Here is a 22949-nt window from a genome sequence, read left to right on the forward strand (position 1 = left end):
GGATGGTGTACTGGGTTACACCTTGGTGGAAAAATGGGTTAAGTGTTGGGCTGTTAACTTAAAGGTTGGTGATTCCAATCCATCAGCTGTTCCTTGGGAGAAGAAAGTGGCTGTCTGCTTCCGTAGATTATTGTTGTTAGACGCTATTGACTTGACTACGACAGAGTCCCTGTGAATAAGAGATTGAAATCTTGCCCTGTCCTATGCCATCCTCACAGTCCCCGCCATACTCAAGCCATGCCGTCATTGTGTCAATCCATCTCCTTACAAGTTTTCCTCTCTTCAGATGACCCTCTGCCTTTCCCAGCATGGTGTCTTTTACCAAGAACTAGCACCTCCTGACCACATACCACAGTATGTGAGATACTGTTCTATAAAGATGGCACTGACAGCGAAGAAGGAAGCTTCTGCCCCTTCCAATACTGAAGCCAAAGCAAAGGCATTAAAGGTCAAGAAGGCAGTCCTGAAGGGCATCCGCAGCCACTAAAAGAAGATCCACACGTCACCCACCTTCCAGCGGCCTAAGACGATGAGACTCCAAAGGCAGCCCAAATACCCCCCGGAAGAGCACCCCCAGTAGAACTGAGCTTGACCACTACACCATCATCAAGTTTCCCCTGACCACTATGATTTGTCCAAGGTCCATACCTTGATTACACCTGATAGAGAGAAGGCGGCCCATGTCCGACTTGCTCCTGACTATGATGCTTTGGATGTTGAGATCATCTAAACTGAGTCCAGCTGGCTAATTATTTTTTTTTAAATTTTATTATTTTGTGTGTCTGTACCATCAAATTGGATCTGACTGGTACAGGAGGAGATTGCCCCTCCTTCAGCAGAGCCTCTGGTGGATTTGAACCGCATATCTCTGGGATTGCAGTGCAGCTTCTTGCCACTAGGCCACCAGAGCTCCCCAGCTGGCTACTTCTAAATACAATTTTTTTTCTCACCAACAAACCCAAGAACAAAAGTATGTGGGGCAAAGTTTCACCATCTTTGTCTCTAAGGAGCACTCTGGTTGCATTTCCTCCAAGATGGATTTATTCTTTTTGGAAGTCCACAGTGTATTCAACACTCCTTGGAAGTCTTATAGGGCAGTTTTACTCTGTCCTACAAAGTCACCATGACTTGTTCTGTGGTGTTAACTCAAGGACAAATGTAGATGGCATTTAATAGGTGCTGCCTGAATGAAGGAAGTCAGGAAGGAGAAGCCTGCCATCCAGTTTCTACCTCTTTCCATGGTTTCCATGAGCAAGAGACACACAGTGGGTGGGTGACGCACAGCTGCAGGCCTGGGCCCAGCTGCCCCTGGAGCTGAGTGCTGTCATTCGCACCAGAAGTGCCCTGAGGCATCATCCTCTCCTGCCTCCTCCGTGCTGGGCAGTGATGATCATGACGGTGCAGGTAAACTATTCGGTGCAGGTAAACTATTCGACACTTGAGCATGTGTCCCTCTGCGCATATCATGACGCCCACCAACAAAGAGACACCACAGCAGCCAGGGATAGAAACAACTAGTGTATTGATTTGGGGGAAGAGAAGAGAGGTGCAGATGGGAAATTGGGAGGCAAAGGGCTTTTTAGTGTTTGCGGGAAAACCACTGCCACACTCCCTCTGCCGCTTCTCACCTTCCTCCTCTGGGGTGAGGCCCCAGCTCTCATCCTGCTTGCCCTCCCTCTCCCTTCTCCCTGTACCCCACTTGACCCTGACCTTCAGTGACTACCCAGAGTCCACCCAGCTCTAAAGCTGGGAGAAGGCATATTCAAACTAACTCTTCTTCCACCTCCCACCTCCTTCCCATCTCTTGTCTAAATAATAAACGGGGGAAAAGCAAGTGCAGCTGGTATCAGGGAAAATCAGCTCACCCCGGGGTTGGGGACTGGGGTGGGTCTGGGGACAGGGGCAGGCAGAGGAGCCTCAGCCAGGTGTAGTGGAATGGGAGGCTGGATCCAGGGCTTGGCTTAGCCCTCCTCCTCCTCCGAGCCGGCCCAGCCAGGAGAGGGGCCTGCCGACCTGGGAGGGAGCTTGGGCAGACAAGACTCCATGCCGACCTCTCAGGCACCATGTCATAGGGTCCCCGGGGTGGGGGCAGCAGCCAGGGCACAAAAGCAAAAACTAGAATATGTAAAAGCACCCTTTTCCCTTGGCTCCAACAGGAAGCCCTTTTTGGTTTTAAGGCAGATGTGGCGTTTCCTGGGGTCAGTGGAAAAGGAGGAAGGAGGAAGATAGAAAATTGGATTTCGATGCCTTTTTTTTTATCACTTGGGCTTTTTTCCTTCAGTATAAAACCACTGTAGAAAATAACTTCTCTTAGAAAAAAAATCAAAACACAGAAGAAAAAAAGAAACAACCAAAGGGTAATTTTCTTTGGCTTAAAGCCCTCACTGATGAGGCGGTGGGCAGGTTTGAGGGGAGGAAGTCAGTAGAGACCTCCGCCACACCCTGCCCAGGCAGGTCCCAGATTACATGATGCTGCAGTTTTGGGCATTCTAAGAGAGAAGAGAGAAGGGGAGAGGCATTAGGGGCTGTGCTGGTCCCTGCTCCCTCCCTTACCCCAGAAGGCAGGCCCTACTGTTTCCTCTGACTTCTGCTCCAGCCCTGTGTCTGCCCTCTAGTCTGGGGCTCAGACAGGAGGGGCAGAGTGCAAGGGTGGGCTGCCTAGGACCTTGGCCTATGGAGAGGAGGCTCCCACTCCTCCAGGCTGCTGGAGAGAAGGCTCTTCCTCCCCAAGGTCTCCTCAGGCTAACCCTCTGCCTTCGGGCTGTGGTGACAAAGGGAAGAACTCACCTGGGTTCGGGGACTGGAGTTGCCCAGGAGGTAGGAGCGAGGGACCAGGTTGTCCCCGAAGCTGCCACCCCCACTGCCCCCCATGCTGCTGCGGTAGCTTCGTGTGACTGTGACACTGGAGGCAGAAGAGCCAGAGGAGATGGATCCGCCCACCTGGGCTCCTGATCCGCTGGCTGAGGCCTTTTCGGCGGGCTGCCCGCATGTCCCGCACAGCACGGTGCGCGAGCGCAGGTTGTACTCAGCAGGGTCCCCCGAGCCGCTGCCATGGGAGCCCTGAGGAGGGAGACAAGGCTCAGGCGGGACGGCGAGTCTGGGACTGACCACTCAGGCCCAACACCCAGGCTCCAGCACCTGCAGGCTCCCAGCAACATGGCAGGGAGGTGGCGCTTCTGAACCCAGGAACCAGAGCTCAAGGGGGCTGGGAGAAGCTGGGGAGACATGCCCAATGCATGAGGTGAGAAGCTTGCTCAGGAGGCCTTAGGGACATGGATATGGCTTTGATTTTATTCCAGTGATTCTAAGCTTAAGACAAAAAAGAGATAGAATAAGCTTGTGGGACAGTAGGCATGCTTGGGACAGGAATGAGAGAGGGCATTGTTGCAGGAGAAAGAGGGGACTTAAGAGGGCATGCATGCAATAGAGATGAGGAAGAGACAAAAGGAAATGCAAAGAAATGGGAGGAGTGAGGCAGGGCCAGGGTGCCCCACGTCTGTCCTCCCATTCCCTTCTCAAGACACAAATCTGGACCGGTAGGCACAGCTCCCACGAGAACACTCCTTTGGCATGAGAAAGTTCCCTCTCCCTTCCTTACCAGAGTAGGGCACCCAGATGCCTGGGTTCCCTGATCAAGGTAGAGGGAGGAGGGAGAAGAAAGGCCAGGGCAGCAAGTGAAGTTCCAAAATTATTCTTTAATGAAAAGCTTTTTGGCATGGAAAGGCTGGGAGAGGCTGCCCAGGCCTGGCCAGGCGGCCCAGTGCGGGCTCAGCCTCAGCGGCGGCTGCCACTCACATGGTGGTGATGGATCAGGTCATCTCCATCCTCATCCTCGTCGTCATCAACCACGGACGTCACTGAGCGCACCAGCTTGCGCATGGCCACCTCCTGTCAGGGACACGGACCAAGCCCAAGGGTCAGCCCGGGGAGGGGAGAGCAGTGTTTCTACTACGATGACCACCAGGAAATCTTTCTCACTGTCTGCCCTTTGTCTACTACACAGCTTACTCTGTCCTCTGTGGTATTAGAGCCAAGAAACTTGTTTCTACCTCAAGGAGAAGAGCCCCATTGAGCTCTCTGGGTACAACTATGCCTTTAACAATTCTCACTAACTTTCAACCCCTCACGATTCTAGGTAGGCATCTTTTGGTGTGCCCACTGGCTAGGAGGTCAGGACTTGGGACTGCACCACAGAGCTGGGGCAACGTGATCCTGAATGAGTTGTCTCAGGTTGGCAGAGCCCGCTGATGCGGCCACCAGCGGGAGCCATTCCAGCAGGATGCCGACAGGGGGCAGCATACTCACTTCCCCGGAGGAGTTGATGAGCGCCGTGCGCAGGCTGTTCCCGCAGCCCCAGGTGTTCTGCGCCTTCCACACCAAGTCGGTAGGGGGGTTGTGGGTAGCTCCAGCTCCAGCAGCCCAGATCTGGGGAGGCGGGATTACAGAAGGGGTGCTCACTCCAGCACTGGAATACTCAAGCCAGGCCATCCCTGTCCAACGTGGTCCCTAGCCCTGCCACTCACCGTCACCACCTGCCCGGCCTTCAGAGTGAACTTGGGTGGAAAGCGGTAGCTCATCAAGGGATCATCTCCATTTTGGCGTTTGATCTGCCAATTGCCCATGGACTGGTCCTGCCAGGAAGAGAGGGGGAAAGGAAGGTGAGGAGACTCACCCAGGTGCCCAGACAGGTTCTCCTCAGCTTTCAGTCAGGGACCTACATGGCCACCCTCTTCCACCCAGGATAACAGCTACAGTCTGTGGGGCCAGATACATTTGAAGTGAAATCTTTCATCTCTCTACTCTGGTGGCCAAGTAGCAAGAAGCTGTGCTGCAATCCCAAAGGCACACGGTTTGAGGCCACTGGCTGCTCTGTGGGAGAAGGACTGACAATCTCCTCCTGTGCAATTAACTACCTCTGAAAAAAACACACTGGCAGGTCGGCTATGGGTCAGTTCTGACTCGACAGTACACAACAACAACACAACAACTCTGCAGGAGAAAGATGATTAATCTCCTCCTGTGCAATTTACAGCTTCTGAAAACCTGCTATGAGTCGATTCTGACTCAACCGCACATAACAACTCAGAGAGTTCAGAACTATTATTTATTCCCATTTTACACATGAGGAAGCTGTCTGTCCAGCCTCCCAGCCAACTAATGGTGGATCCAGGCCTGGACCAGAATACCTAGAATCGCCCTGATCCCCCTTTCTCAGGGGAGAGACCATCCTCCCTCCAGCCTTCATCCCTTCCCCTCCCAGGTGCTGTCCTAACCCAGCAGCTCCCTCGGACGCTGACCTACCTCATTGGACTTGTTGCGCAGCCGCACAAACTTGCCGTCCTCATCCACCTCCTCCACAGCCACACGTCCGCTGGTGCGCGCGTGCTGCGAGAAGCTGCTGCGGCTCTCGTGGTGCTGGTGCGACGGGGTGGTCTCCAGCTTGCGCTTCTTGGTGACGCTGCTCCCGCTCTGTGTCTGGGAGGAGTGGGATGAGGCTCGGCCTCTGCGCTGGGAGGTGGGGCTGGGGGACAGGCGTAGCCTGGGGAGGAGACAAACAGAGGACCTGGTCAAAGCCAGCGGCGGCCAGTGAGGCCCCTCCCAGCACCCTCCGAACAGTGAGCCAGCCCACCTCTCCTCTTCGCCCTCCAGGAGCTTGCGGTAGGCGTGGATCTCCATATCCAGGGCCAGCTTGATGTCCAGCAGCTCCTGGTACTCATCCAGCTGCTGCTGCATCCTTGCCCGCATTTCTGCCATCTCCCGCTCCTTCTCTGCCAGCAGCCGCCGGCTCGTGTCCCGCTCCCGGGCCAGGGAGTCCTCCAGGTCCCGCAGTTTTGCCTCCTTGGCTGCCAGCTGGGGTAGAAGAGGGGAGATCTAGTGAGTATTCTCAGAGGCCCAAAGAGTGTGGAGAGGCAGGGGTGTACTAAAGAGGTGTGGAGACTCAGTGATCTCCTCAGAGTTCGCCAAGCTTCCATCAGAGCCCATCACGGGTTCTCTTAGAGCCCGGATCAGTGACGACAAAGTCCTAAATATCTAACTTTGAGGCTAACATCAATGTGCTCCTGTCAAACGCTAGAGCCAGCTATGACAGCACTGATGCTTTTAACATCTCCTGTTTCATAAAAACTAGTTGCTCCTGAGTTAAGTCTGACTCCTGATAACCCCATGTGTGTCTGTAATCCCATGCGTGTCCTTGTAGAACTGTGCTCCACAGAGTTCTCAATGGCTGATTTCCTACCCCCCTAAAGGTGATCACAGGACTTTTCTCCCAAGGTGCATTTGGGTAGAGCGAAATCTCCCACCTGTGTTCAGTGCCTGAACATGCTAACCATCTGCACTTTCCAGGGACTCCCTGCATTTCTTGAAACTTTACACTTTGACTCTTGAGAGTCTCATGGCAGATCTGTGAGTTAAGGACAAGAAAGATGGTCTCTACTGTCCACTGAGGTAACCAAGGCTCTGAGAGGTGAGGGTCAGGTCATCTGACTCCAAATCCTGGGCCCCTTCTCTTGGTCTGTGGAGCATGTTCTGCCCTTCACTTCTACCCTCCCCTCCTCAGCCAGCCCCTGTGAGCTTCCCCCCTACACCCTGCTTAGACGTTGGCTGGTGAGGCCTCACCTGCTTCTGCAGCTGGCTGAGCTGCGCGGAGAGGCTGTCAATGCGGATTCGGGACTGCTGCAGCTCCTCGTGGGCCGCTCCCACCAGGTTGCTGTTCCTCTCGGCAGACTGCCTGGCGTTATCCAGCTGGAAGGAAGGATGCTGGGTTAGACTGGAAGGGATGCAGCCTCAGGTCCTGGGCCAGCCTGAGAACCCCAACTTCTCAGTGTGGGCAGAGGCAGGGCCCCCACGGACGGAAATATGATGGAACCAGAGGAGCACCCACCTTGGCAGAATAGGTCTTCTCTAGCTCCTTCTTGTACTGTTCCACCTGTTCCTCGTGCTGGGCCCGCAGCTCCTGCAGAGCGTCCGCCAGCCGGCTCTCAAATTCACGCTGCTTCCCATTATCGATCTCCACCAGCCGGGTCTCGTGGCGGCGCTTGGTTTCACGCAGCTCCTAAGGGAGTTGAGGCAAAGACACAGAAACTGAGATCAGTGCTAGTTCTTTGGATGGAGAGTCCCAGCTGGAGTTTACTCCACAGACCATGATCAGCCCCTTTGAGCTTGGAGCTGGATATCAACCGACGCCCACCCCAACCCATGAGAATGTGTACAGGTGAGCTCTGCACACAGCTGGGCCCCTGCCACACCCTCGGTCCTCACCTCACTGTAGATGTTCTTCTGGAAGTCCAGTTCCTCCTTCAGGGTCTGCAGCCTGTTCTCAGCATCCACCCGCCGCAGCATCTCATCCTGAAGTTGCTTCTTGGCCTCACCCAAAGCTGCCTCGAGCTAAGAGGAACGGAGCAGAGGTTAGAGCTGGGGACCTCAGATGGCCACTGAAGTCATGACATCCATGCACTCTTAATGACCACACTGGATGGGAACTACGCTGAGAAAAGAAAGATGTATCCCCATTCTCCCCTCCACCGCGAGAGCCAACCCCTCCTAGCACAGCATCACAATCCAGTAGGTCTGTGCAAAGTATAAAGGAAACATGTGGGAAGAAACCAAAGTGTGCCTTGTGAGAAGGGAGCTGGGGAAGAACTCTAAGAGGCTAAAACCCCAAAGATGGGCCAGTGGGCACTGCCCTGTAGGCTGGGGGTGAGGAGGGGCAGGGAAGAATATGTGTAGAGGTGCTGAGGTTTGAGGGCACACACATGCTCTGGGATCTCCAGAAGATCAGTACTGCTGAAGCCTTGAGTACAGGCGGGGAGAGTGATGGGAGAGGTGGCCAGCTGACTGGCTGGCAAGGGACTGGTTCATAAAGAGATTCTCTTATTGGCTACAAATTGAACCTCTGAAGAATTCTGAGCTGGGGAGCATCTTGCTAAGATTTTCATTTTAGAAAGCATAGGCTGGCCAATACAGCTGGGAGAGGCTAGGTAAAGAGGTACAGCTGGAGCACAAGGCTCAGAAGAAGAATAGCCCAGCTTAGGGTTTATATCAGGCCCTGGCCAGGGAAAGCCCAGGCTGGAAGCTGAACAGCTGGTTCTAGTCCTGGCCTTGCTCTGAGCAAATGAGGCTGTGAAACTGGAAACTAGCCAGTTCCTTTGCATCTCTTCCATTGCTTATCACATGAGAAATTAGAGGAGAGAAAAGATAGCAAAGTTTTTTGAAAGTAAAAGCCAGTATAAACATTACAAGGCATTATTAAATTTTTTTTTATTATTTTGGCATTATTAAAATTAATCTCGTATGTAATTAACCATCAGCGCCAATTGTGGTCTCTGTGGATGGTCTATAGTTCATCGCCTTTCCTCCCCAGGGGTCAGGTGCCGTTTACGGGACAGTCAAATCAGAGTGACTCAGGACCAAGTACAGTTCATTACGACATGATATGGAAATGATGGCCATGGATTATTATTAATTTCCTGTGCCAGATACTGTAGGCAGTCAAATAGAGCCTTATGTTCTGGATGAATGAAATGACAGGGAATAGCTCTGGTACCACCGATGGGTTCCTGGAGGGTGGGCTGGATGGAAGAATGAGTCTGTATATGTTTGCGGTGTCAGCTGGGGTCACACGGGCCAGCAGGTGGTCTCACCTTGGCCACTTGCCCCCGCAGGTCATGCAGCTCACTCTCCAGCGTTCGCTTCTCGCTGAGGGCAGTGCTCAGGGCGGCCTCCTTGGAGTTAAGCAGAGCCTCCAGGTCCTTGAGGCGGGCCTGGGCGGACAGCAAGTCACCCTCCTTCTTGGTATTGCTAATGAAAACACGGAAGAGTGGGTTTGAGAGGAATCCACAACCCTAGCTATTGTTGTATACTGTCGAGTTGGAACCGACCCATAACTGACCCTCCAGCCAGTTTTCAGAGGCAGTTAATCGCATGGGAGGAGACTGGAATCCAACTGGTGGATTTAAATTATACTTTTGAGATTGCAGTGCAGCTTCTTACCACTAGGCCACCAGAGCTCCCTAAACTCTCCTCAATAGGGAGGGAGAAGCTGCAGAGGGGCTGTTATGTTATTCCCCAACCACCAGCAGAGGGCGTCTCTGGCTTTAGGTCTGCTTGCATCTGCCAGTCTCTGGGGCCTGGTTCCCACCTCCCCAAGGTCCCCTAAACCCCCTTCCTTCTTTTCCACCCTTCCTGTGACTCAGAGCTCAGGAACGTGCCTAGGGCTAAGGGCAAAGCTTGATCCCATGATATGAATGCTTTTCCTCTTACCCCTCCCAACTCTTCCCAAAGAGACAGGGACACCTTTGTCTCCTACCCCTTCCTACACAAGGCCTTTAGGGCTCTTCCCTGGGCACCACCCACCTTCCATTCACCCAAGCCTCCCTCCCAGCAGGGACCCAGACAGCCAGGCTCCTAGCCCTGGGACCCTGGTATCCCTAACACTTTTAGCAGGAGCCCAAAAGGTGTTGGGACTTTGTTCAGGTCCTTTTTCCAACACCTGAGACTGTGGAGGGTTAGAGCTCTGGAGAGTTGGGACAAGAATGATCTTCCCTTTTTCAGAACCCCTCAAAATTCTCTGGTCTGGAAGCGGCAGACAGTTGTATCCTCCCTCCTCTGGTCCTCATCAGACCTCCGAAGAGCATGCTGAGCCCCACCCTTTGACAACTCAACATCTGGTTCCAGATGTGACTCTCAGGCCTCCAGGCCCTTGTGGGCTCCAGTCCTGAGCATTCCTGCTAGGCAAACTAAGTTAAGCGAGAACCAGTAGCACAGAGGCTGCCCCTGCCACCTCTCTGCCCTTGCAGGACCCTTGACTGTTTTGGCCGGATACCTAACTGGAAAAGTTGAGGAGTCTTATTTCCTTAAAAAGGAGTCCGCTGGATGAGGTACATGGTTAACATGCATGGCTGAGAACCTAAAGGTTAAAGGACTGAGTCTGCCCAGGAGCTCTGGAAAGACAGGCCTGGTCAACTACTTTCAAATAGTCAACCATTGAAAATCCTAGGGAGCCAACTGGTTCCAGAGTCTTGAAACACTTCCAGGTACTAGAGAACTTTCCAGATGATCCCTTCATGAATAGAGGATGAGAGGATGCAGGAGATTCAGGGTGTGAAAGGGAAGATCCAAGAAGCCTAGTCCCTGATGCCATCTGCAACTCATCAGTGCTCCAGCATGAGCTTACTGAAGCAGATGGAAACAGAAAAACCAAACGTGGGCAGGGGGAAAAAATCCTGGAAGAGAGAAGAGCAGTAGCTCTGCCAAAATTTTTCTCCTGCCCCAAAACTCTAAACTTTCAAAGACCTAACAATTCACCCTGACAGGAGACAGAACAAGGCTAGACTTGGAGAGACACTGGAGGGAGGGGTGGGGCAAGGCAATGTCCCCTCCCTTAAGCTTAGGAGAGCCCACTGGGCTGGGAGGGGACAGGTCCACACCCAGAGGGGCAGGGGAAGCATGTGAAGACCAGGTGGCCCCCTCCTTCCTGGTGTTCCGTTCAGCCCTCTGGCCACAACTCAGAACAAGTTGTTTAATGCAACAGTGTTCCTGGTCTGTAAAAAAAGGACCTTCCAGAAATGGAGAGTGTCTCTCCCCTCCTCTGTCTCAGCCAGAAAAGCTAAAAATAAAGTCAAAACCCGGCTCAAGTTTTGGCTGCCATCCGGACCAGTCCCTGGCTGGGAGCACAGACCAACTTTCCATGACTTCAGAACTTTTCCGAAGCTGAGGCAGGGGGAGGAGAGAAAATGAAGAAAACCACTGGTAAAGTGAAGCGCAGCACAGACTAAGATTCCGAGCTCCTTGGGCAGACTCCAAGGCTGGCAGAGGCTTCCCAGAAGAGGCCTCTCCGCCCTGAAGGCAAACGGCTGCAGCTGAGGCAGGGAAGACCGTGGGTGCTCTGGATTTAGAGAACTGGAGTTTAAAGTCATCTCAGCTTAACTCTCTTCTTTTACAGATGAGAAAATTGAGGCCCAGGGGAGACAGGTGAACAGGCTCTGTGTCTCACACTGCCAGCCAGCAGCGGGACAGGATTACAGTCCATTCTGGCTGCCTATCTAGGGCTCCTCCTCCACCTCATTGCCTCCTAAGCCACAAAGTCTGAAGAGACTGGAGAAGCAGAGAGGAAGAGGGCAGACTGTGGCCTCAGTTCTCCTGACAGCCAGCCTGGACTAGGAGAAACAGGACGGAGCAACCTTCAAAACATCTCAAGGGCATCTCTTTTCTAGTCCTGCCTCCTTAGATAATCAGAAGAAGAATTTCTGGAGTTTTCCTTGGTAGTAACACCCGTTCCATGTCAGTGCCAGATAGAGACATCTTAAAGAAAGGAGAGGTGCATGTTCAAGATGCTGCTGAGAAAATAGGTGCATGGTACCTGTCCTTGGGGCGCTTACTATGTTTTTTTTTAAAAAAAAGGAAGGAGGGGGAGAACGGAGGCGAAAGTTGCTGTAGAGTTGAGTCCAAGTCATAGCAGTCCCATGAGAGTTAAGTGCTCCACAGAACTTCTGTGGCTGGTTTTTTGGGAGTGGATTACCAAGCCTGCCTTTAAGGCATCGCTGGGGTGCTTTCAGTTATCAGCCAAGTGTATTAAATGTTTTTACCATTCAGGACTTCTAATCTGACAAGTACAGGACTTTGTTTTTCATCTAACTTTTTCCTTCCTACTGCTCCCAAAGGAGAAAGATGGGCAGAGTCTCCTCCCATGAGATTTACTGCCTATGAAAACCCACTGGAGGGTCAACTATGAGTTGCTCCTGATTTGACAGTCACATATCAACAACTGCTCCCGAGGTGACAGTGATAGGGGGTAATTAATAGTGATAATGACAGCAGCAAGCATGTGTATAAAGCATATTATGCATCTAATGTACTATATACTGTTATTATGTTAACTCATTTAATCTTTACAATTGCCAGGTGAGATAAGATTATTACTAGGTGCTTGTTAGTGTTTGCCCTCAAGTCAGAACCAACTCATAGATGAGCCTTCAGCAGGTTTTTAAAGGCAATAAATTGCAAGGGAGGAGAATGCCCATCCTTCTCCTGCAGCTGGTAGATCTGATCTGCATGCCTTTGGAATTGCAGCTCAGCTTCTTACCACTAGGCCACCTGAGGAAATGGAAAGGATCCAGCGGGGATCTGAAAGGACAGGGTAATGATAGGCATGGTCCGATGATTAATTTTATAAAAGATGGGAATGAATGTGTGAAACATAATGTGAATGAAGAATTGTGTGAAACACAATGTGTATGAACTTTGTAAGCAAACCAATAGAAAATAAATTAAAAGAACAATGATCAGGGTCCCAAAACTAATAAACAATAGAGTGGGAAGTCAATACTCTACTGCTTCAACACGTGCTCCAATATCTTGCCTCCTAAAGAAATTAAGGGAGTCGGTGGTGGTGCAAATGGATAATGCAATTTACAACTAATGACAGACAGGAGATTTAAGCCCAATCTTGGAAGAAATGGCTGGCAACCTACTTCCAAAATATTTTCAGTAGCCATTGAAAACTACAGTTCTATTCTGAGACACATGAAGTCACCCTGAATCTGAATCAACTTGAAAGGCAACTGGTTTAAGATGTTAGGAGACTGTGCTATCGTCCTTTCCCTCTTTGAGAGTCTGACTAGCACTTAGAAAGGGAGTGACTGAAGGAATACCCTGCAGATGAGGGAAGCAGAGCAAAGGCCTCTGAGGGTTTTTTCAGCTTGGCATGAGAGCTCCCATCTTTGAGGAGAAAGTCACTATCACCAAGGTCTCATGACTCAGACCTCGGAGCCCTGTGACCAGGGAGCCACAAGCATCCTTCCTGAGAGCTGGATGGGGCAGCAGAGCAAGAGCCCAGAGGCTCTCCTACCTCCTCCAGCCTTGTCTCCCCACCAACTACACTGCTTCCTCCCTAGTTGGGGTCCTTAGACCTAGCAGGGCCTCAAAGCAGACGCCAGCCAGCTGCAGGGTGGTGGTGCTACCCGTGCAGGCAGCAAAACCGAACACGTGCTGACTGCTGTCCCCACTGTGTTGGCAGGGAGGATAGGGTGAGGCCAGCAAAGGGAGCAAGGAAGGGTGGGAACCAGGGGCTTCTCAGGTGACTCATCCTCAGGAAGACAATACCCGGGTAAGGGTCGGGAAATCCTCTAGTGTTCACAGGGGAGACCCTGGCTTTGCCCACATCCTGCCCCAGCACTGGTGCCATGGCGGTGGGAGTAGCCAGCTCTTTCCTGTGCATGTGCCAACTTCTCCAAGCCCAGGAGTAGCTTCGTCTGAGCAGTCTTGTGAGGAAAGAAGAGGAACTAGACATCCTTCCCACAGCTGGCAAATCAGATCTCAGAAAAAGAGAAAGAGATTGGGGCTTGGGAGGAGACTGAAGCCAGGAGCAAGAAAGAGTATATGGGAGCAATGAGAGCATGAAGGAGTGAGTGGCCAGAAGCTTGGGGCTCTGTAAGGCTGCGGTGTTGGGACAGGGATGGGTCTCTGCAGGCCAGGACTCTGGGTGCTGCTCTGAGGGAAGAAAGGCGCCCAGCTCAGCAAAGGGGCTGGATGGGCACAGGGCCAGGTGCTGACCCGCCCGCTGAGTCACTCTCCTCAGCCCTGTTCCGATGACAGATATGGAAGCCAGGGCCGGCCGCAAGGCTGTTTGGGCCTGGTTGCTTGGAGCAACATGCTAGGCCCAAAGGGAGAGGCCCCCATTTCCTCCCTTGGGCTGAGGGAGAGACAAGGAGGACAGCGATATTAGTCCGGGTCTAAAAATAAGACTGGGCGGGACAAGGAGATATGGCGGCAGTAGAAGAGCCGGCCCAGCTGGGCGGGGACTCCCTCAGAACCACCCACTGGCAGCGGGGTCTCACCGGCCCTCCGTGTTCCCCATGCTGGGTGGCGACCCCAGGAAGGGAGGGAGCAAAGGGAAGTAAAGGTCTCTGAGGCCCCAGGCTCCGGCCTGTGGGAAAGAGCGCCCCCTGTGGCCGGACAGCGCTGTGAGAAGGAAGCAAGGTGTCCTCGTCCAGGTGCAGACCTCCTAAATCCTCCTCCTCCTCTAGACCCTGCTCAGGTGATGGGACATCTTCTGCTGCCACCCACCAAGTGGGCCTGAACATTCATTAGGACCAGCAACTCCTCCCACTGCAATATACCCACCACTCCCTCCCTCCAGGGGCCTCAATCCCGTCCCCCTCACCTCTGCTGAGTGCTGCCCCAGCCCCTCTTTCCTCTCTCAACTCCTAACTGCATTTAGCCAGTACCAAGACTGCCATTTGTTTTTACTTGTTGGCTTGTCTTTTTCCTTATGTTGTAAGCATCTTGGTAGGTTTTCCCGTATGTTCCCCCAAATGCCCGGGAGTAAGAAGTTCATACTTTTCCAGGCTTCCAAAGGGGTCTCCTCTGGGACCAACTCTGGTACTTTTACAAATGGAGAAACCAAGTCCCAGGGAAAGGTGGACTCATTCACTGAAAATTGATCAGAGGTTACTCACAGTAGAAAGGGGCAGAAGACAGAAAAAAAAGAGTATAACACACAGAGACTCGGTAAGAAAGCCTGGAAATTCAATGCCCTTCACCTCATTCTCTGGGAGACATCCAGTCAGAGCGTGACAGGGAAACCTAGTGAAACCACCACTCCTGTCCATCTCAGACATCACACACCCACAACTGTGTGTGAAGACTGACATCTCCTTTCCCTCCCCCAAATTAACCACTGTTTGGTTTTTTGACTAGTCTGTGGGTTGATGATCACTTTCAGGTAAGGGCAGGATGTGGGAGGGAGGAAACATCTTCTTTTTAGCCACAGTCCCCACTCTTCCTCAGGCTTCCCCACTTTGGTATTCAAGGCTACCTCCCTTTCTAGAAAGGAGAACTTGAGGAGAGAAATGGAGAGACTCTGGTCCTTGTGCCACCTGACTCTCCCCCTAAACACATCCACTCAAGTACTGGATGCCTCTTACAACACAACTGGAAGGCATACTGCAAGATCCCCCCAATGTGGGCCACACCACAATGTGGGCACCCCTCCAGACAATTTGCACCCTTCAGGCATGGCCCTGCTTCCACAGCCTCTCTTGGGTGTGACACTCCCCAAACTTGCCCAGGGTCTGAGGTCCCTCAGATACCCTTCCAGAGCAGCCAGGCTCCCAGCTGTCCTCCCCTGAGACAAAGCCAGGTCTTGATTCCAGGCTGAGGGAAGGGCTGGGCTGGGGGAACTGGTGCTGAAATGGAGGACAGGCGGCCTGTTTACATGCTCAGATGCAATGCAACTCTCCGCAGCCGAGACAGTGAGCTTGGCAGGGGGCCAAGCCTGAGTCACAGCTGCTGGGTGTATCAACGTGGCATTGTACAGAGGCAGGAGAAGCCTGAAGCTGCAGGCCAGGGCCCTAGGGTCCTGGACAACAGGCGGCTGGCTTCCTGATCAACCACCCCCTGTGAAGTCCCCTGCCAAAAACTGGCTTTCATTCTTTCTGGCTTATCTCTCCAGAAGTCATTCCTGTGCTGTCATAAAAATACAGGGGCCAGGAGACAGATCAAGAGTAGCAGTGGTTGAGGAAAGATAGCCTTTCGGAAAGAGAGTAGAATGCTCTGAAGGAGGGGAAGAGGCCAAGGGAGGGACCTTTAGGGGGATCCCCACAAGAAGCTAACTCAGCAGTCCTTTCTTTGGATTTATTAATCCTCCATCTGGTGGCTCATGGTTATTAACCCTGACAATACGAGGACAGGGTGGAAACCACACCCCACGTCCGGAAGAGAAATAGGGGAGGACCCTGGAGTTCTGGTCTCACTGCATTCCAGCTCGTTTAGGAAGATGCAACCATCTCTCTCAGCCGGCAGAGGGAGGCAGTGTCAGGACCTTTACAGGAAGGGGAAGACCTGGCAATCCCAAACAGCCTTCTCTCACCTGCACAGAACCTACTGGAGTCCTTGAGTTGAAGTGCATCTGACTTCCTTGAGCTGGCCCTAAAGGGACTCCTGTTCCTCCCTGTTTCCTTTGCCTTTGCCCCCTATCAGAGTCAGACCTCTATCTTCCCTCGTATTGCAACTCAAGTGTTGTAGCACCCTTGAGTCTTGTCTTTCCTGAGTGGACATGCTTGGGGTCTCACATACACTCTATCCTATACCATGACTCAGTTCCCTTTCTGGGCCTCGGAGGTTAGCCAGAATTATTCCTGGCTGGGGGCAGGCAGGATTTCTACTTCCTCTCCCACAAAGGGACACTGGGGAATGTCCTGCCTCCTTCCCAAATATTGCCCCCTTCCTTAAGACACTGCTAAGGGCCGTATCATCACCTCTTCAAAACTTGGGAGAACTAGTAGGGTATAGGAAGGAAGGGAGGTGGGTAGCTCAAGGTCATGTATTTGCCTCTGGTTCCACACGGTGCCTGATAGCCCTACCCTTTCTAGGGCAGCCAGTCTAGCCCTCAACACAGACCAAAGGGAATCATTCCTGGATCTATGCTCCCTCTTTCCTACTATATGATACAGACTTTCCCACTGTCCTGGAGGGGAGGCACTAGAAACTAATCATTATTTCCAATTAGCAATAAAAACAAAGCATAAGCCAGGAGTGTAATGTCTTAACAATTAACCATTTCTAATAAAAATTTATTTGAGAAACAGGGAAGAGTAATACTTTTAACTCCAAATCTTGATGGAAGCACTTCTACCAGGAATAGTATTAGCTTTTAATTATTTTCACATTAGTTGTATTTTATTTGAGTATTTAAAATTTGCTATTTTAGAAGACAGTTTTCTTATTTTTTTGGGTCACAGTACTACTTTGGAATCTGAGGAATCTCTGGAGACCTTCTGTTCAAGTCTATTTATCTTAGGGAAAATCCAGAAAGAGCAGTTGATTGGCTCAAGGTCACCCAGCAATTTAGTGGCAAAGCCATGCCCACAACTAAATACACTGAGCATCAAAGGTGCTTCTACAACTCATACCACCTGGCAATTTATTAGTGGATTATCTTGACTTTAATTAAGGGATTGATCTCTCATTGCCATTGAATTGGCACCACCTCAAAGCTGACCCTCTAGGGCATTTTCAAGGGCTCTAACAGGCGTAGATTACTCATCTTTCTTCTTTGGAGCAGCTGATGGATTTGAATAGCTCAACTTTGTATTAGCAGTACAAGTCCCCACCTATTTGGCCACCAGAACTCCCTTAGTAAGGGATACTATTGTTATTATGTGCCATCAACCGACTCATAGCTGACCCTCTAGTGGTTTTCAGAGGCTGTAAATCCCATGGGAGGAAACTGCCCATCTTTTCCTCACAGAATGGCTGAAGGATTGGAACTGTCTGCCTTTGGATTGGCAGTGTAACTCCTTATCGCTAGGCCACCAGAGTGCTCTTATTATTAGGGATTGGACGCTCTAACTTCTTCAACAGCCCTACCATCTCCAAAGCCGGCCTCTGTCACCTTCAGTATTAGGAACCCAAGGGGATTGGAATGGGATGAACTCCCTAGTGTTGAGCCTCTGTGGTCTTGGCTGCAGCAGCTGCTGGAGATGGTAAGGGGCTGAGGAGGAGAGGGGGTGGAGAACAGAGGACACAGTTGGTAGGTGAAGGCATCTCTTACCAGTTGTCCCTGCAGCTGTCCCTGGCTCAGCCTGACACTGGATTACTCAATCACTGGGGGGAGTCGTGGGAAGCAGGGACAATGGGGACTCCTCACTAAATAATATGCTTCCGGAAATTTTATGAACTTTGATAAATGTCGATAGTTCTAGAAAGGCTTCAGGCCTTTTGTTCATAGGGTTACTATGAGTCGTGCTCGCCTCAATGGCAATCAACAACAACAGCAACAACACTTGCATCAGGGTCTCAGCCTCCTGGGGCCAGAAGTCCCACCCCAAGGGACTCATGGGAAGCCAGTCAAAACCCTAATGAGGACCCTCCTTTGTATCTCTTGGGCTCTTTAAGTATTTCTTGGTCCCAAGGTATATGCTCTTTCCCTATGGATCAGAAATTGGACTTCAGGGCAGGGTGATGGAAAAGGTAGCACCAAAAGGCACCCTAAATATCCTCAACAGCTCCCACTCCCCAGTTCTCCTAATGTCTCTGCAAGATCTGCTGTTGTTGCAATGTGCTGTCAAGTCAGAACCAACACACAGCTGACCCTCCAGTAGGTTTTCGGAGGCAGTAAATTACATGGGAAGCGAGTGCCCACCCTTCTCCTAAGGAGCAGCTGGTAGATTTAAACCACCTGTCTTTGGAATTGCAGTGCAGCTTCTTACCATTAGGCCACCAGTGCTCCCTCTGCCAGACCTGGGTGGATAATTTACATGATAAATCCCAAGACAGTCACAAGGAAGAATCCACTAGCCTCCTGTAGTCTCATGGATCTATCTCACCATGTACATGTATAAACTGGCAGTCACAGGTCTTTCCAGGTACAGGCTGAGGCAAGGGCTGTTGATCAAGCTCTAACAGGCCCTGGCATGGCAGTGGAACACTAAGGCATCTCAGATGCCAAAGCAGAAACTCCAGGCCTCAGGAGTGAGGCTTTGGACTTAGGAGCTGAGCCTTAGATCCCACCTTCAGGACCCTCCAAACTATCCCCTAAGCTCCTGAAGTGAACGTAATGGTCAAAGAACTCAGCTGGGAGTCAGATAGCCTGTGTTGGGCTTTCCCACCCTTGCTTGTAACATAAGCCTTTGCACCTCTATGGCCTTTGCTGTCCTTGTCCTGCTAGAACCTGTATGAGCCTGAGGCTGCACATCCCTGCCCCTGCTCCTGTCCAGGCTGCAGAAGACAGGCAATCCAGGAAGTCATCGAGCACCAGAGCCTTGTAAGGAGGGAAGAGGTGCTTCTGCTTTGTGGGCCTGGGATCTCCCTACTTATGACTCAGTCTTCCTCTATCAGTTCCATGTGAGAAGGTATAGACGCTACCAACATCCTGCAGCCTGAACCCACAACTAGACTCAACTCTAGAAACACGTGTACACACTGCCTGTCCAGAACTGACTCTAGAACACCACCAGAGGTTCTAAGAACAAGACAAGATCAGAGCTCCATCCTTCCCTTGAAGACATCTGCTGTCTCACCCTGTCTCCTTCTGTCTCTCATAAAGCCACCAGGATAGGAAGGGGAAGGGGGGCAGCATCTGACTCATGAACCCAGCTGTCCTGTCTGGGGTGGAGTCCTGCTTCTAGCCTAGACCCCACACAGACTTCCCCTGAATTTCTGGAGCTCTACACATCCACTCTTTCCCTGTACTTGGGTATCCAAATCTCTCAGACTCCAGATTTTAAAAAGTGTGTCATATCTTACAGGTGAGAGTAAAGACCTTTTGGATATGTAACCAAGCCCTGTAAGAGCAAATTCCAAACTCTTAGGTGCTGGGTGAGGCCAAGGCTAGACAAAGGAGTGTCAGAGGGTCTTATAGGCAGCTGAGCACCCCAACCCTATGGCTGACCTTGAACTCTGAGCTCTAATTAAACATTAAACCAGATAACACCTTCTCTCCAGTTTAGGGTGGGAGGGGTTGAGACAGTACCATTGTTCTCTTCCTAACTCTTCATTCTACCCACTTCTCCACTCTGCCCTCCTTCTGGGGAGATTGAAGAGGACAGGCACTCTAGTCAGAGCCCCTTTTTCCCTTTCACCTCTGGCTCCCATCATCCCATGATCCAGGTGTGCAACACTCGCCCCCCTTTACCGGAAGCCCAGCTAGGATCAGTGGGGGAGAGGAGAGGCAGGTGGCTAAATATAACAAGGCCGCCTCTGCCCCACGTGCGCACACACCCGCCTGGTGTCCCAGGCTTAGACAGCTGCACCAAGAGGCAGAGGAGACAGACTAGCATGGCTGGGTTAGCAAAAAACCATAGACACTGCTTGTCCTGGAGCCCATCATGTCTTCTCCAGAAAAAGAGCTGCTAAAAACTCCCTTTATAAGGTTCTGTGTGTATGCATGTTTGCATACTTCAGTGTGCACATGGGTTTTTGATAGCTAAGTAGAAGCTGAGTGGTTGCTAGTTTAGAGCTTTCAGTAATTCTCTCAATTCTTACAACTAGTCCAGCTGGGGTTCAAGCTTACCTACTTGGCCTCCTACTTCTCCTGCTAAGTTGTTCATATTACTAGGGGCAAAAAAGACAAGAGTGATTTCTTTCAACAGGTTGAACCCGTCTCCCAAGGAACTTCTTCCACTCAGGCAAGGGTGATAGGATCTGACCACACCTACCCTGCCTCAGAAGGTAGAGTAGGGTTGGGTGTTGAAAGGGGTAGAATAACCATAGAATGCATACCAGAGATCTGGGGAAAGCCCAGAGAAGATGACGCAAAGGGAGGACGAGTCAAACCCCACAGGCCTTGTAAGTATCTCTAAGCACCTTCAATCATTGTCTGGGTCTTCATAGAGGAAGGGGAGTAGGGAGAGGTCACATTCTTGGGGGGCTAAAAGAAGAGCGGGGCCTAAACTTCCAAGACTTTATAAGAAAGAAAGTGTAGAGTAGGGTGGGGTAGGGTGGGGCAGGGCAATGTGGGAGTGGCCTGAAGCGTCCAACGGCTGGATTTCAAAAATGTCACTGTATTCCAGCAGTTTAATAAGGCAAAGATCAAAACGTCAGCAGCTGCGAGGCTAGGCCAGAGCAAGGACTGCTGGGTCTTGGCTGGGAAAATGAAAGCAGCTCGCTTGGAGAGGGAGGGAGGGGGGAGCTGCAGTGGCATGACCCTCCACAGGCACAAGGCAGGAGGGCCAAGAAGGGTGCCACCAGCCCTGAGCATAGCACAACTTCCTGAGCCCAGAGTCTGTGCCCGCTGTCTCCCTCCCTCCCTTGCATTCCTGGGCAAAACAGGCCCAGGGCTGTGGGAGCTGCGTGGGAGCCTCATTCCTGGAGCTGTTCGGTGGGCTGGTCAGAGCCCAGGAAGGGTCCCAAACATTCAGGGAGTGAAGGTGCTTTTTGACTCTTAGCTGAGTCAAAAATTGAGGAAAGGGTCATGCCAAGAAGGCTATTGACACACCCCTGGAGGAAAAAAGGGGGTCACCCTGCCTTGGTGACCTCTCTCCAGCACGACTGGACATCTGCCAGTTAGGGAGCTCTGTCTTAGCGAATCTCACGTGCTCAACCAGCCTGGCAAAGTTGGCACACTGCCAAGCCTGCCAAGAAAGTTCTAACAGGACCCTTTCACCCACTACAATGTGTCCGGCTTCCAGATTTCCCATACCTGGCAGGCCAGTTCTGCTATGAGCAAGCTCCTCCTCTAGCTTCGAAATGGCTGGCAAACCCCACCCTAACAGGAGTCGGCCACGAGCCCCATTTGGCGCTGATACTCCCACCATTCCTAATTTTCCCAACTTCTTTTCCAAAAGACCCCTCCCCCTCTCTCCTGTCACAACAATTCCCCTTGGCACTGCTAATCACCCATTTGAGGTAGTTCTGGAGAGGGAGGCAAACTTATTAACTATCCAGAGTTCTCTCTCCAGTTCTCCCTGTCACCTGGGCGCACTCACCGCGCTTTGAGCTCCTTAAACTCCTCTCGCACTTTGCTCAGCTCTAGCTGCAGGCGTGCTCGCTCCTTGGCCACCGAATCAAGGGTCTTCCGGGCATCTCCCAGCTCGGTCTCATAGGCGGCCTTGATGCCGGACACCTCGCGGCTGACCACCTCCTCGGACTCGGTGATGCGAAGGCGCAGTCCCGCATTCTCTGTCTCCAGTGAGCGTACACGGTCAATGTAGACCGCCAGGCGATCGTTGAGCTCCTGCAGGTCTTCCTTCTCTTGCAACCGGGTGATGCGGGTGGGCGACAGCGGGGTGGAGCTGGTCTGCGCCCCGCTGCGGGTGGCGCGCCGTTGGGACGGGGTCTCCATGGCCGGCAGGGTGGCAGCGCTGCCCGCAGGGCAGTGGTCCCAAGAAGGGCGCGGAGCTTGAGCTGAAGGACAGAGACTGCTGGGGGTCGGAGCTTGCCGGCCGGCTGGCTCCCGACAGGCGTGAGGATCTGGGATGGGAACACCGTAGGATCACAGGCCGGGGTTGGCTGGAGCAGAAGCGGCTCTCCCGCGAACACTGAGTCACCGGCGTCCGGGCAAAGGCTCTAATAGGTCTGTGGAAAAAGAGGAGGGGCCACTTTCTTAAAGGAGCCGCTGTCCAGCCGTAGGGGCGGGGTAGCGCTAAAGACAGGATACCGGGGTCGGTAGGGAGGGTGGCAGCAGAGTCGTGCCCATCCTCTTCTTAGTGCGAGACTGCTTGGGTTTTCGTGGAAGCTCCCTCCGCGTCTTGATTCCTACCTGCTATTCCTTTCCCCACTCTGTAGGCCTCCCAGGGTAGAGGCCAGAGCCAGGGACAAGAGTGTGTGGGAGAAGGGCAAGACGAAGAGGAAGACTGGGTGCAAAGCGAAGGGAGGGGTCCAGACTGCGGGAGTGGGGTACACAAAAGTGGGGGCAGGGCCGAAGCTGGTGCTCAGCAGGGTGACTCACCCTCCTTCCACCACTGGCTCCCCCTTCCCTCCCCGTAGTAATAGTGAGTCACCCCTACCCCCCCCAACACACGTGGGCAGCCCATTCAAAGCTGCATCTCTGTATGCCAAGGGTGGGGCTGAGGAAGAATGCTTGAGCTCCCCTGGGGGATAACGATTCTGTTATGGACGTTATAGATGCTGGGTTCCTTTGCCCCTTCAACCTGGGTGCATAACCAGGAATTTAGGGTCTCTTTAAGTATCTTCCGCCTCAATTTCATCCCCGTCCAAACCAAGTATTGGAACTTCTACTCAAGCTTCAAGCCTAGTTCCCCAGAGAAGGCCAAGAATAGGACCCCAACATCTGTCCCTCGTCATTTGCCCCTTTCTTTGGTCCTCAGTAGTTAGAAAAAGAGGCTGCCAAGGTTCCTCCCTCTTTTAGTCCCTTTCTGATCCTCACCCCTCCCAGCCAACGCCACAACCCATAGTTATTTTTTTTTCCAAGACTGTACTTATTTTAATGGATAATTTGAAACAGATACCAGAGCTGTTCCTGCGCTCATCACGCTGCCAGGGCACCAGGTCCC

General features: G+C 52.1%; 1 protein-coding gene across 4 annotated transcripts; it reads right to left on the reverse strand.

The window, feature by feature from the left end:
* Positions 1-1497: 1497 nt before the first annotated feature.
* Positions 1498-21965, reverse strand: LMNA (lamin A/C). 4 transcript variants are annotated; one of them, XM_006895769.1, is made up of 13 exons: positions 13833-13852; positions 8640-8796; positions 7258-7383; positions 6881-7051; positions 6616-6741; positions 5630-5850; positions 5302-5539; positions 4524-4631; positions 4306-4425; positions 3796-3888; positions 2788-3060; positions 2467-2489; positions 1498-1808 (listed from the first exon to the last, which is right to left on the reverse strand). In XM_006895769.1, exons 1-13 carry the CDS (start codon positions 13850-13852, stop codon positions 1763-1765), a joined length of 1722 nt encoding a protein of 573 aa, XP_006895831.1. In that variant the 3' UTR covers positions 1498-1762. The 4 variants fall into 4 exon arrangements, with proteins under 4 accessions (XP_006895831.1, XP_006895830.1, XP_006895828.1 ...); XM_006895768.1 differs by lacking the exons at positions 1498-1808; positions 13833-13852 and adding an exon at positions 21423-21965 and having other exon boundaries at positions 2262-2489; positions 2941-3060; XM_006895766.1 differs by lacking the exons at positions 1498-1808; positions 13833-13852 and adding an exon at positions 21423-21965 and having other exon boundaries at positions 2262-2489.
* Positions 21966-22949: the final 984 nt, after the last annotated feature.

Source organism: Elephantulus edwardii, unplaced genomic scaffold (genome assembly GCF_000299155.1).
Source record: "Elephantulus edwardii isolate Elephantulus edwardi_28Jun2011 unplaced genomic scaffold, EleEdw1.0 scaffold00176, whole genome shotgun sequence".
NCBI classification, from domain to species: domain Eukaryota; kingdom Metazoa; phylum Chordata; class Mammalia; order Macroscelidea; family Macroscelididae; genus Elephantulus; species Elephantulus edwardii.